We start from the raw sequence: 13,024 nt of genomic DNA, 5'->3' as shown, positions 1-13,024 counted from the left end.
TGTGCGTGTGCGTGTGTGTGTGTGTGTGTGTGTGTGTGTGTGTGTGTGTGTGTGTGTGTGTGTGTGTGTGTGTGTGTGTGTGTGTGTGTGTGTGTGTGTGTGTGTGTGTGTGTGTGTGTGTGTGTGTGTGTGGATGTAAACTCTTCATATATTTTTCAATGAATTGACCGATTGAAATGGTTGAGGTGGCAATTGAAAGAGCTTGTTGGCCGTCAACTTTTCTGAAAATTTTAAATCGATCGATCAAATGGACTCTAAGATATAGAAGAAATACAGAAAAAAAAATTTTTTTTTCAGTTTTTTAAAAATTTTTCAGAAATGGCTCGATCGATCAATTCTATAATCTGAATAGTTTTAGAACTCAATAAAACGCATCGATTGCCACCTTAACCGTCTCAATCGGTCAATTCCTTTAAGAGATATCGTTGGAGAAAAAATGGTAAAAAACGATTTTTGTCGAAAACAACGGCTTTTAAAAGTATTTTCGAGCTGGAAGAGCTCGAAAATGTATTCACAAAAATGTTTTCGAGCGCCTAGAGCCCGTAGAGCTCAAAAACAGCGGGAAGTTTTAGGGCTGGCCCGCAGGGTCAACCGATAGACCGATTTTCTTTTTTTTATTTCTCAAAAGTACAAGAAATACTACGAGTCCATACCCAGGGTATTCAAACATTCGGTTCCCCATATGCCGGCTAGCAGGATACGCCCATAATACTAACTTGATGTATCGGTCGACATACCTCAGTTAGTCAAGAGGAGGCGTGGTTCATCCCCTACCCTTCTGAGAAAACGCCCAATTTATTTTACATACATTTATCTACGCCACACATTTTCACACACACCTAACTTCGAAACTGATCTTAATGTATGAAAATCCACATTGGAATTAAAACCAAACGACAACCGGCCTAATCATTCAGAATTCCCTCGCAGTTTTGAATCACCCTGGAAACACGGTAGAATCACGGTGGATCCAGGATGGTTACAGGGTGGGTTTGTGCCATTTTTTCACCGTGTATACACGGTGGTTACACGGTGTTTCCCCGATGGTTACACGGTGTTTCCACGATGGTTACACGGTGTATCCACCGTGATTCCACGTCTACCGCGTAACCATCGTGGAAACGCCGTGTAACCACCGTGTATATACGGTGATAAAATGACACAAACCCACCCTGGATCCACCGTGATTCCACCATGTTTCCACTCCAAGGGTGTTTCCAGGCTGATTCAAAACCGCCAGGGTTAGCTGCACGAAGTTGGCTCCCCGGTTAGCATTAAATATGATCTACAACAAAATTCAAAAGTTGTAGAGTAAATTCATGATGGTAATCTTGTGAAACTACATAATATTGTTATTAAACATTGAAATATTACAAAATGCTACAATTTCTCTCCGAGGGAAATAACCGCAGCACATAAACAAACAACACATGAATACACAAAAAATTCGCATTGAAACGAAAAGAAACAAAATCCATAAAAAAACTGCCAAATTGACTGTCAGAATTTAACTCTCCGGTTGGCGGTCAAAAAAAGACATGCTTTAGAATTTTAATTTCTCCCCACTTCTCTAATAGCACAGTTTGCTTAAGCAAAAGTTTACAATACAAAAGTTTCGTTGTATTTTTCGTCGAATTTCCGTCAACTTCGGACTTTTCCACTTTTTACGACAATTTGTATGCAACTTGCTATTGAATTTGACGTGAATTTACTGCCCGAATTAGAATACAAAGTCACTTCAAAAGTTGACAAGAAAAAAGTTGTCTTTAATTTTCAGGCAAATTTTAAGTCAATTTATCATTAATTTGACTTGAAAAATTGTTAAGTATATTTTTACTTTCAAATTGTAGACAATCGTATGTAAAAATTTCCTTATCTTCTGAAATGGTAAGAATGAACATGACCGATTTTTGTTTTTTCGTAAAAGTTTACCTTTAAATTAAAAAAAGATTTACCGCAAATTCTGATTTTCAACTTTTGGTGTGAAGATGTCAGCGAATTCGGGCAGCAGATTTCAGGTAATTTCAGCATAAAACAGTCAATTTCAATGCAAAGTGACTATTAGGGTTGTTCATGATGGGAATCGTGTAGAACTACAAAATGCTCCTATTGAAAATTGAAATTTTGCAAAATATTATATTTCTCTGTTATCCAATCAGACAATTTCATGTTTATCGATGTCAATTGAAAAATAAGCGCAGCATGATAATAAACAACAGTTAAATACTAAAAAAAATCGCATTTGAATCAGATCCATACGAATCCTATCATCAATCATCAGAATTGACTGCTAGAATCTATCTCTTCAATTGGCGGTCAAAAATGGCATACAGCAGAATTTCAAGTTCGCACTGTTTGTTCGTAATAGAAATCATATAGAAGTGCATAATTTTCATTACAAATATTGATATTTAACGAAATTTAAGGATTTTCTTCTTTTTCATGCGGAAAATGTCATATTTATCGATGTCCATCACAAATGTTTATATCGAATAAAATTCCAAGTTAGGTATCAATTACTAACCCTGATTAATCTGAGAACGAATTAAAGAACGTTAATAGTATAAAGTAACCTAAAAGGTTTCTATATGAAAGTTTTGTTCTTACATTTCACCGGCTAATTAAATTATCACAATAAGAAGCAGAATACAGAAATTATAAAAATTGATTAATTTTTTAAGCCTAACAAAACCTATAGGGAAATCAAATCGATTCTTTTTTAATGTCAAGAAAATAATAAAATCAAAAAATATTTAAATCGAAAACCAAAAGTAAACTTATCAATCATTATATTGTATATTAATTTAATTAATCTGTGTTTGGAATATTTTTGATAAAATGCATTTAAAATTCTATAAATAATTTCAATATTATTTACCTGTACTAAACTTTTTTCCCTGATTAAACAAAACGATTTGTGACGATAAAAACTGTTTTAATCGTCACAAATCGTCAATTGATGATTAAAAACGATTAAATTTTTAATCGTTTCAAATCATCGTGAATCGTCGATTGATTATTAAAGAAGATTAAAAACGATTAAATTTTTAATTGTTTTTAATCGTCGTGAATCGTCAACTGACGATTCGAGAGAATCTAAAACGATTAAGTTTTTAATCGTTTTAAATCGTCGTGAATCGTCAATCGACGATTCGACAGGATTAAAAAAGATTAAAAATTTAATCGTTTTTTATCTTCTTTAATAATTAATAGACGATTCGTGACGATTTAAAATTTCAAGTCGTCATGAATCGTTTTTAATCTTCATTCGGAACCAGAAATTACAATATTATTTTACGATTAAAGACGATTCATGACGATTAAAAATTTCAAGTCGTCATGAATCGTTTTTAATCTTCAATCAGAACCAAAAATTACAATATTATTTTACGATTAAAGACGATTCATGACGATTTAAAATTTCAAATCGTCATGAATCGTTTTTAACCTTCATTCAGGACCAGAAATTATAATATTATTTTACGATTAAAGACGATTCATGACGATTAAAAATTTTAATCGTCATGAATCGTTTTTAATCGTAAAATAATAAATCGTCTTTTGACTATTTAGGACGATTAAAGCTGAAAATCCATGACGATTATGACGATTAAAGACGATTAATGATGATTTAAATTTTAATCGTTTTTAATCGTCACAAATCGTTTTGTTTAATCAGGGAATTATTATAATTGGTTACAAGATAATTTTTTTATAATAATAGCACTATCGTACAATTTTTTACTCAGATGCTGATTAAATATATTATTGTACTATATTTAGAATTATAAAAATTATATCATTAGAGTTTACATCGGTTGTAATTGTTTATTACTATTATAAATTATAATATTAAAAGATTCACTTCCCTTCAATATATAAACCAATCGGCATGCTTACTATTTTCATACAAGTTCTCTAAGAAATTTATTATCTAACCAATTTTCAGTATGAATATGCCATCTATTAATAAACTTGCAGACTATTTTGTAAAATCTGCTTTATCTAAATATAGTACTTGTATTTGATATTTATACTATTCCTAAACGCTACGCCAATGGCACCAATTATTACTCCTGACTCTATGTGTAAGCTCCTTTATGAATTTTTGGTAATATCCCCCCTTTCCCCTTTACTATCACTGCCGCCAACCTTGTAAGTTTCAGACTAGGCAGCCATTTTGTTGGCAAAGTGTCCCCATCCCGTAGCCTTGTAGTTTTAGTCTTAAGATTGCACTTCTTATATTTTATACAGACACAGTAACACTTTCTATAGGGTAGTCTTGGGCCTATTCGGTCACCACTGAGAGCGCTCAATTTAGTTCATAATCCAATGGCGAACTAGTTCGTTCTTTTAGTTCATTAGTTCTTTTTTTTAAATAATTTAATAAAGACAATAAATAGCGAAAAAAATATATTTATGATTAATGCTGGTTCTGTTTATTTATGGAACATAAAATTTTTTATTTAAATAAGAATGAAAAAATAAAAGAATTTATATTAATGATTAGTCAACCGCTAGTCTCGTTTCTAGTATAATGCGTAATAATATTACAATACTTAAAAAATCCTAATTATTACAATTAAAGTTGACATTTTTTTATAGCACATCAAATCTTTTACTTAAGTAAAAATGAAAAAATTAAATAATTTATATTAATCATTAGTCAACAGCTAGTCTCGTTGAGTAATGATCTAATATTTAAATAGTCTCTCGCAATATCAAGGCGCGCACAGAAAAAGTAAATAACTCGGTTGGTCACATAGCGCCAGTGTCTAGTAAAACCGACGCTAAAAAAAATATAAAAAGAACTATCCCTGATAGCACGAGTTGATCGTGAAAAAGTTGGTCATTCATTAGTTTCCGACCAACTTGACGACAAGTTGTCAACAACTTTAGATTTTGCAACTTTTGGCTACAAGTTACCGCCAACTTTCTCAGAAAGTTGGCGCCAGTATGGAGCCGCAACTGGAATGCATGATTTTGAGGAAATTGAAAGTAAACTTACCGTCAACTTATGATCACCAACTTTTGCAAGCAACTTTTGCCACCAACTTTCTCAGAAAGTGTTCGTCAAGTTATTGAATTTCCAACTTTTGCCACCAACTTTCTCAGAAAATGTCTATCAACTATTGGAGGTACCAACTGTTGGTCGTCAACTTAGTGTCCAGTTGCGGCTGCAAGTTTCTCGTCAGTTTCTCGCCAACTTGGCTATCAGGGTAAGAGCGAGATCATTGACGAACTAGTTCGCATAGTTCACCTAAAGGAGCGCTCTTCCGACCTAGGTCGTTCGCAAACTACCCAAGACTACTATAGGGCAGCATGCCCGGTAATTATTTGATAGTTATATTTTATATTGTTCAAAAGTAAATAATTGAAAATAAACAAAAACAAAAAAAAATGTATAAAGAACTTCTAAATTTTGAAGAAAATATAAATAATTCACAAAAAGATACTTTAACACCGTATAAAATTGCAGTGATTTTATTGATTAAATGTTATTGTTCTACAAATGTTAAAAGTAAGTGTTTAATTACTCTGCTCGTATAACCCTACCTCTTTAAGGGTGTGAGGTACTAACCGAATTTATGATACTGAAAATACCAAGCTTCAGATAATTTTGTAATTTTCAAAAAATCAATTAAAGTAAAGGATCCAGTTATTGACTGTGGCCCAGTTTCTGATCTTTTCAGCTTCAGAGATTTCCAAAATATCTTTCACTCAAATAATGAAATAAATTATACCAGATCATGACGAAATATATTCTACGCTCAATTAATAGCAAACACATATTGATCAAATATAAACACTGGATAAAAAAAAAAGTCTTAAAGATTGAATACACCGAGAGTAATTTTCCACTTGTAGTCTAAGTACTTCGTGTAATAGTGTACGAAGATTAAATCGAAAGTTTGTTTGTTATATAAATATGAAAATGTGATAATATACACATGGACAGGACAATAATTAATTAAACTATAGTTGAATGCTAAAATAGAATTTTTTTTTTTAATTTTGTTCTTTAAATATTAAGATCAATAACTGGGCCGAATTTTTTAAACGTGTTGTAGTTGTTGATCCTAAGATTTTAGCCTATTGTAAATATGGTTATCTGTGTATTAGGGTATTCATTATTTACAAAATTGATTTTTTTTTATCAACACCCCCTAAGTTTTTCGTTTATGTCCTGGGACCAGAATTAAAAAAGTTATCAGACCCATATAAGCCTTTGATATTCATATTAAACCGTGCCTTAAAGACCATACATTTCCTATTTGAATAACTTGGGGTTTCGGGGCGTTTTACATTTGATTTTTTTTCTCCTAAGCAAGCTAATATACAGATATCAGAGATACATATTTTTGTAGGAAATTGAACACTACAAAAAAAGTCTCCTATGGCTTTTTGATAAATTTACTGGTTTAAAAGTTCCTTAAAGTTAGAGGTAAACTCATAGTCAACTTTTGATTTTTTTACTTTGACCGCAAAATTATCATTATTTCTGTAAAAGTAAATTGTATATTGTGAAAAATATTAAATTTTAATTTTGTTATTGAAAAAATTCAGATAACTGAAAAATAATGTGAATGACGTGTTGAGTTAACTTCAAAATTTTTTAACTTAACGGAAAAAATATGGCGGATTAAATACATTTTTTTACATATTGATCAACACTTTGTTTTATTAAACATTCTTTGGTGAAATTTGAAAATTTTGATTTAAAAGTTATTAAACACGTACAAGTAGTCATTGATACTGCAGAAGGAGCTGTGAAATTGACTGAAGAATATATTTATACTTTAGCTAAGAACGCAGATTAAAAACAATATGTTATTCAAATCGTACAGTAATTTTTTAATAACACAGTTAAAATTGAATATTTTTCACAATAAACAATTTACTTTGAAAGAAATAATGATAATTTTGCGGTTAAAGTAAGAAAATCAAAAATTAACTATACGTTCACCTTTAACTTTGAATAACTTTTAGACCCGTAAATTTATCAAAAAACCATAAGATACTTTTCTTGTAGAGTGTTCAATTTCCTACAAAAGTATGTATCTCTGATATCTGTATATTAACTTGCTTAGGAGAAAAAAAATGAAATGTGAAGCGCGCCGAAACCCCATGTTATTTAAATGGAAAATGAATGGTCTTTGGAGCACGGTTTAATATGAATATTGAAGACTTTTATATGTCTAATAATTTTTTTAGGACATGAACGAAAAATTTGGGGGTCGTTGCTAAAAAAGAAATCAATTTGGTAAATACCGGACACCCTACTGTGTATCAATATATCAATAGAACGCCAAAAAATGAAAATTTATTGTATTGATTATTTTTTTTTAATTATTTTCTGCTATAAAGATTTAAAATTTTTATTAAACATTTATTATAATGGGCCTATTAAAATTAAAGGATATTAATTTAAAAGTTATTCTGAGTAATGAAATATTGATTATTGAAAAAATTCAAACTTTGTTAGAATTCAAATAATTATTGTAGTGATAATTAATATTATTTACTGAATATATAAATATATTACATTTTATTTATTCTCATTGAATACTTCAATAATGAATGAGATTCAAAAAATTGCCAACAGTAAAAAAATAATTTAAAAAATTCTATAAAATTTTAATTTCTTGTTTTTTTCCATTGAAATTTAAGATTTATAAAATTTAATTATTTTAATATTGTTATAAATAAGATCTAAAGTGATAAGTTGCTTTTAATTCAACGGTCAGAAACTGCACCCCAGAAATCGACGAGGGTCAGAACTTGGGTCCATGAAGGTCGATTTTTTAAACATTTGTTTAAAATATTAACGAAACTATAAAAGTTACACAAATCTATTTGGAGCATGCTTGCCCATGAAATCATCAATTTTTTTTAAAGTTAAGTTTTCTAACAAATATTTCAATTTAACAACAACTGTTACGCTCAAAAGTCAGAAACTAGGCCCTTTACTTTACTTGTAAGTAAAATAAAATTTTTAGAATATGCACAAAACGGGGTTGCCAATTCTTTAATGAGAATATTTGCAATTAAAAATTAAATTTTTAATCCGTAATTGAAATTGTATCGATTAAAATTACGAAATTAATTTTTAATCCAACAATTCGAATTGAAAATTTGAAAAATTAATTTTAATTCAGAAACGTGGGATTAAAAATTAAAAAATGACTTGTTAATTCAAATACGTGGGATCAAAAATTGGAAATCACTTTTTAATTTAGATACGGTACGCAATCAGATAAGTAATCAAGACAAAAAATTTGACGGCACACAACAGGAAAGAATACTGTTTTACTTAATCAAGTTTAAATATTTTTAAACTTACTCTTGATCATCAGACATAATAGAATTTGAAATAAAAAGATCGTTCATAGTTGAGACATTTAAGAATTAAATTTTTCGAATAATTTTCAGTGTAAACAGAGAATTCAAAATTAAAACAACACTAATCCGATGTCCGGAATTTAAAATGTTTTATTTAATTTTTGATACGAAAATAGAAAACTCAAAAACGGAATGTAATTTTTTAATCCTCTTTAGCTACGGCTAATTAAAATTTTTCATTTACTTTTCAATTATTAAATATGGAATTTGAGATTAGAAATAAATTTTTGAATCTGGTTTTCCGAATTGAAATTATTCATTTAATGTTTTATTTTAAAACGTAGATTTATAAACTAAGCCATTACATTTTAACGCTACTTTACGAATTAAATATTTGAAATTTGATTTTTAATTCAAAAATGTAGGATTCAAAACTAAAAAATTATTTTTAAATCAAAGATATTGAATTAAAAATTAAAAAATCATTTTAATTTGTTGCTTTTGGATTATGAAATATAAAAAACAATTTAATTGAAGCACTAATGCAATTATAAATTTAATGCGCTATTTGCAATCCCGACACAAAAACATTTTTTTAAGTTTTTGATTTGCAATAGTTTTAAAGGTTTTTCAAAAAGTATTGTGTTTAATTATTTTAAAAAATACATTTTTTACTGTCTGTTACTCTCATGAGTGTCAATGTAGCAGATATCAAACAATTTATAAATTTTAAATAAACAAATAAATTCATTAGAATAATGAAATTTAAAAAATTGCGCGTACTAATTTTTCATTGATCTAAATACATATTTCTAAATTTTTATGTTATTTACATTTTATTTATTAATTCAAAAACTTAAAAAATTGCCATTTGTTAGTTACATTCACAATCATACATTACTCTTAGTATCATCCGAATTTCCGGAAGTTAGATTTCTAATTACGTTTCAAATATTTATGGAACCTTAGTGATGAAAATCTTCCAAAGAATTTTGTCATATACATTTTTTCGGAAGCTGAAAAATCACAGTAATTATAATCAATCAATAAATTTATAGAAATCTAAAATTCGAGACTTGATGATTAGGGCCCAGCCTTATAAATATGTGCGAAATAATTTTACTTATGATTTATTTTAAGCTCTTTGTGAACGTCGTGATTTTTGTGTCATCATCTTAAAATTGATACAGGTTTGTCCTTTCAAGTAAATTATTTTTGCAATCATTTCATTAAATCGATATAATTTGGTAATATTCTTTTTTCAGACACCAGATATGGAAATAGACACACTTTTGACTGAACTTCATTCACCCAATCATGTTCTTCAGCGTTTTGCTAAAGAATTAGAATCAGAGTGTGTACATGTGTGTGATACAGGAATCGAAGGATTATCAGAATTATTCGATGTTCTTACAAGATTCATGAAATCATCACTAGGTCATTCTCTTATACCTAATTTACCTAGTAGTAATTCAGTTTTAGGACTATATGTGCGCAGAATTATTGTTTTTTTTGAACAGTTATCATTTTCTGACGTGGCACAACTTTACGATGCCTTCGTTAAAGAATTTGACCAAAGTATCATTCTTGTCTCAAATTGGAAAAATCGTAAGAGTAAAGAAGTTCCCTCGAAAAAGTAAATATTTTTATTTTTAAAAAAATTAAAAAAAAAATCTATTAATTCATATAATTTTCAGAAATAAAAATAATATATGGGATGGCCGAAGAGCTGAACTGTTAGTTGCTCAGCAAGCTCACATCTTGCAAACGAATGAATACAAAGCAATGTCACCTTCAAAATTGCAATCTCTGGTTCGAGAACTTCTGAGCTATAACTCTTATTATGCAGAAGTAGTAAGTTGAAAATATATACATAAGACACTACTCGAAACAATCAAGGAATCAGAAAAATTTTGAATAATCAAAAATTATAATCTAAAAGTAATCAATTCCAACATAAGTTTTAAACGATGTTTCTTTCATGTGACTTTAAATTCAATAACTGTCATTTTGTTACGTTTTCGCTGCACGATGTTGATGTTCAGCTCAGCTAGATTTGTAGTATTTCTAGGTATTGGGTTCTCGACATCAAAATCACCTCACGGTGACCCCCAAATAACTGGTGTTGTATTAAGATGTAACAATAACTTAATTCACAAATGATAGTTATAGATTCTAGAAGTTAAAAGTATACACTTATGATACAAATTAAATATGTTCAGTAGTCAAACTTACAGAAGGTATGATTATGGACTCGATAGTTTTTATAAATTCTGGTGTAACTGAGTCTAATCTGACAGTGAAATTAAACGAGTGTTAAGAGCTAAGAGGCTGTCTCGAGAGCGATGCTGCTCACTGAGCAAGGGTTTTCTTCAAGGGTTATAAGGTATTCTAATCACCAAAAATAGTTGGATAAAAATTATTAAGTGGGGTTAAATTGTTGATCACAGTTTACACTCATTGGTCATTGAACTCGTCATTGCTTATCAGCGCGAGGCGATTGGGCATAAGACCCATGCGTCGTGCGCGAGAAGGGATTTAATCCTCGGCTGATGTAAATTTCTGAGAAAAGTTATTTATTTGAAAGTCAAAGTCCATTTTCATATCATCTGCGTTTGTTACAAATTATTACTAATAGTTTATACAGCTGTGTTTTAAAATGATTAAATTATCTTCAGTTGAATATAATTTAAGATTAAAATAAAAAATGTTCTCATACGTGGGATTAAGTACATCCGGTGATTAGTTTATTATTTGGTTATTGATTTGAAAAATATACGTATGTTAAAGATATTCTTATAGTATATAATTCAAATGATAGAATAGTTCTTATGATTTATAATGTACTCTTACGTTATTATAATTATCTACTTGAAGTACTCTAATTGTTGGTAATTAGAGTGCCTTACTTTGGAAATAGACGATAGGTCGGTAAAATAATCTAGCGAGCTGAGGATGGGCCCTGCTTGACAGCCGGGATATAACAATTTAGTAGTATTTATTTTTTAAGAAAAATAAAATTTGTTTAATTGCTTTTCATTTTAATAAGCAACATCTTATGAGTTAGTTCAATCGCTGAGTATACTTTTATAGCAACTTTATAGCAATGGGGTTTCGTTTTGCCAAACTCCTCCGCTTGAGAGCAGCATAGTAGTGAATTTGGTCGAACGCAAATTTTTAAATGTCAAATTTAAAAAGACATAAAAAATTTGTTCCAGAGTGATTTAGGAATAAAAAACCCGAAAAATTTTCAATTTTACAATCAATTATATGATGTTTTCGATAAATAATATAAATGTCAGACCATAATAAATATACAGTATATTTGTCAGTTAAATATGTGTTTTGGAGTAGCTTCTTGTGTCGCATAACTATCATATATATTCGATATCAGAGAAATTGAAAAATTATACAGAATATGGGTAAGTGATGTGCTCTTTTTTGTAAAGGAAAAGAAACTTTTACTTTTCCCAATGATGGAAAACGTCGGACCCTTTGAGAACTGACTATAAATGTAAATTTTTGGTCTTCGAAATCGTCGTGGTTATGCCCTAACCATTTCGCGAAGGATGTTATTGTTGAAAAAAATGAAAGTTATTACACAGGTAAATAAATAGTTGAGTTATCTTCTTTTAACTGTGCAACATTCCATGTGAGATATTTATTATTATTTGTATCCATATTCTTAGATAAGTTAAGAAATTATTTTTAATGTTAAATTTTTGTGCGTCATCAAATGAGCTATGATGCTGCCCTCTGGGCCTAGTTTGACGAAAACGGAACCCCATTCCAAAAAATAATCATTAGGATAGTAGTTATAAATTAAATTTTCTCAGATGCCCCATAAAAAGCTTCTTAGTGAAAAAATACATGGAGAATTTGGTATTTTCTTTCTAAGTAAAAAGAACACGTGCCTCAGGACAAACGAAGTTCATTTTTCGATCAATCGCGATTTTTTTTTAATATCTCATGAAATATGCAGATTAAAGAAAAAATCATAGGAACAATTTTAAGGATAACAAGTGTTGAAAATAACATTTTTCTAAGTATATAGAAACTACAACAAGCAATAATGATTGATATGTTACGAGTGACGAAGCTGTCTTTATTTAAGAAAAAACGTTATTTTAAACATTCTTAATCCTTAAAATGTTCTATTGATAAGATCTCAAAAAGTTTTTTAAAAATATCTTCATAAATACATGATTTTTTCCTTTAATCTGCATATTTCATGAGATATTTAAAAAAAAACCGCGATTATATCGAAAAATGAACTTCAATCGTCCTCAGGCACGTGTTCTATTTACTTAAAAAAAAAATACGAAATTCCCTATTTATTTTTTTGCTAAAAAGAAGCTTTTAATGGGGCGTTTGAGAAAATTTCATTTTTAACGACCACCCTAGTAAGTATACGTTATTTTCTTTGTTTTTTAACATCCCGCCAAGAAAATTGCAAATTTTCAAAAATTCGGGAAGTTAGTGGTTTCACCCCGATTTTCGAAAATCGAGTTTTCATCAGACAGACCGATTTTTTTCAGATAAATCAAAATGTACTGTACTAAAATGTGTCTAAAATCTTACGAACTTTTCCTCTTTATGGTCTCTTTTGATCATCATATAATGCCATCAAATTTGTTTTTTAGTTGTGTTCTTTAAATCATATAATCAACGAAAAAATTGA

The 13,024-nt window shown here is 29.5% G+C and overlaps 1 protein-coding gene across 1 annotated transcript in view; it reads left to right on the top strand.

The window, feature by feature from the left end:
* Positions 1-5,247: 5,247 nt before the first annotated feature.
* Positions 5,248-13,024, top strand: part of LOC103576609 (anaphase-promoting complex subunit 5) — a 30,663-nt gene continuing 22,886 nt past the window's right edge. The window contains exons 1-4 of the mRNA XM_008556914.3: positions 5,248-5,521; positions 9,484-9,533; positions 9,609-9,979; positions 10,041-10,197. Of these exons, the coding sequence (XP_008555136.1) occupies positions 5,401-5,521; positions 9,484-9,533; positions 9,609-9,979; positions 10,041-10,197 (699 nt within the window). The 5' untranslated portion in view covers positions 5,248-5,400. The remainder of the gene's footprint in view (positions 5,522-9,483; positions 9,534-9,608; positions 9,980-10,040; positions 10,198-13,024) is intronic.

The sequence above is a fragment of the Microplitis demolitor genome, chromosome 4 (assembly GCF_026212275.2).
Source record: "Microplitis demolitor isolate Queensland-Clemson2020A chromosome 4, iyMicDemo2.1a, whole genome shotgun sequence".
In the NCBI taxonomy this organism is placed as follows: domain Eukaryota; kingdom Metazoa; phylum Arthropoda; class Insecta; order Hymenoptera; family Braconidae; genus Microplitis; species Microplitis demolitor.
The sequence above is the reverse complement of the archived record's forward strand: the minus strand, read 5'-3'. Positions and strand labels throughout refer to the sequence as shown.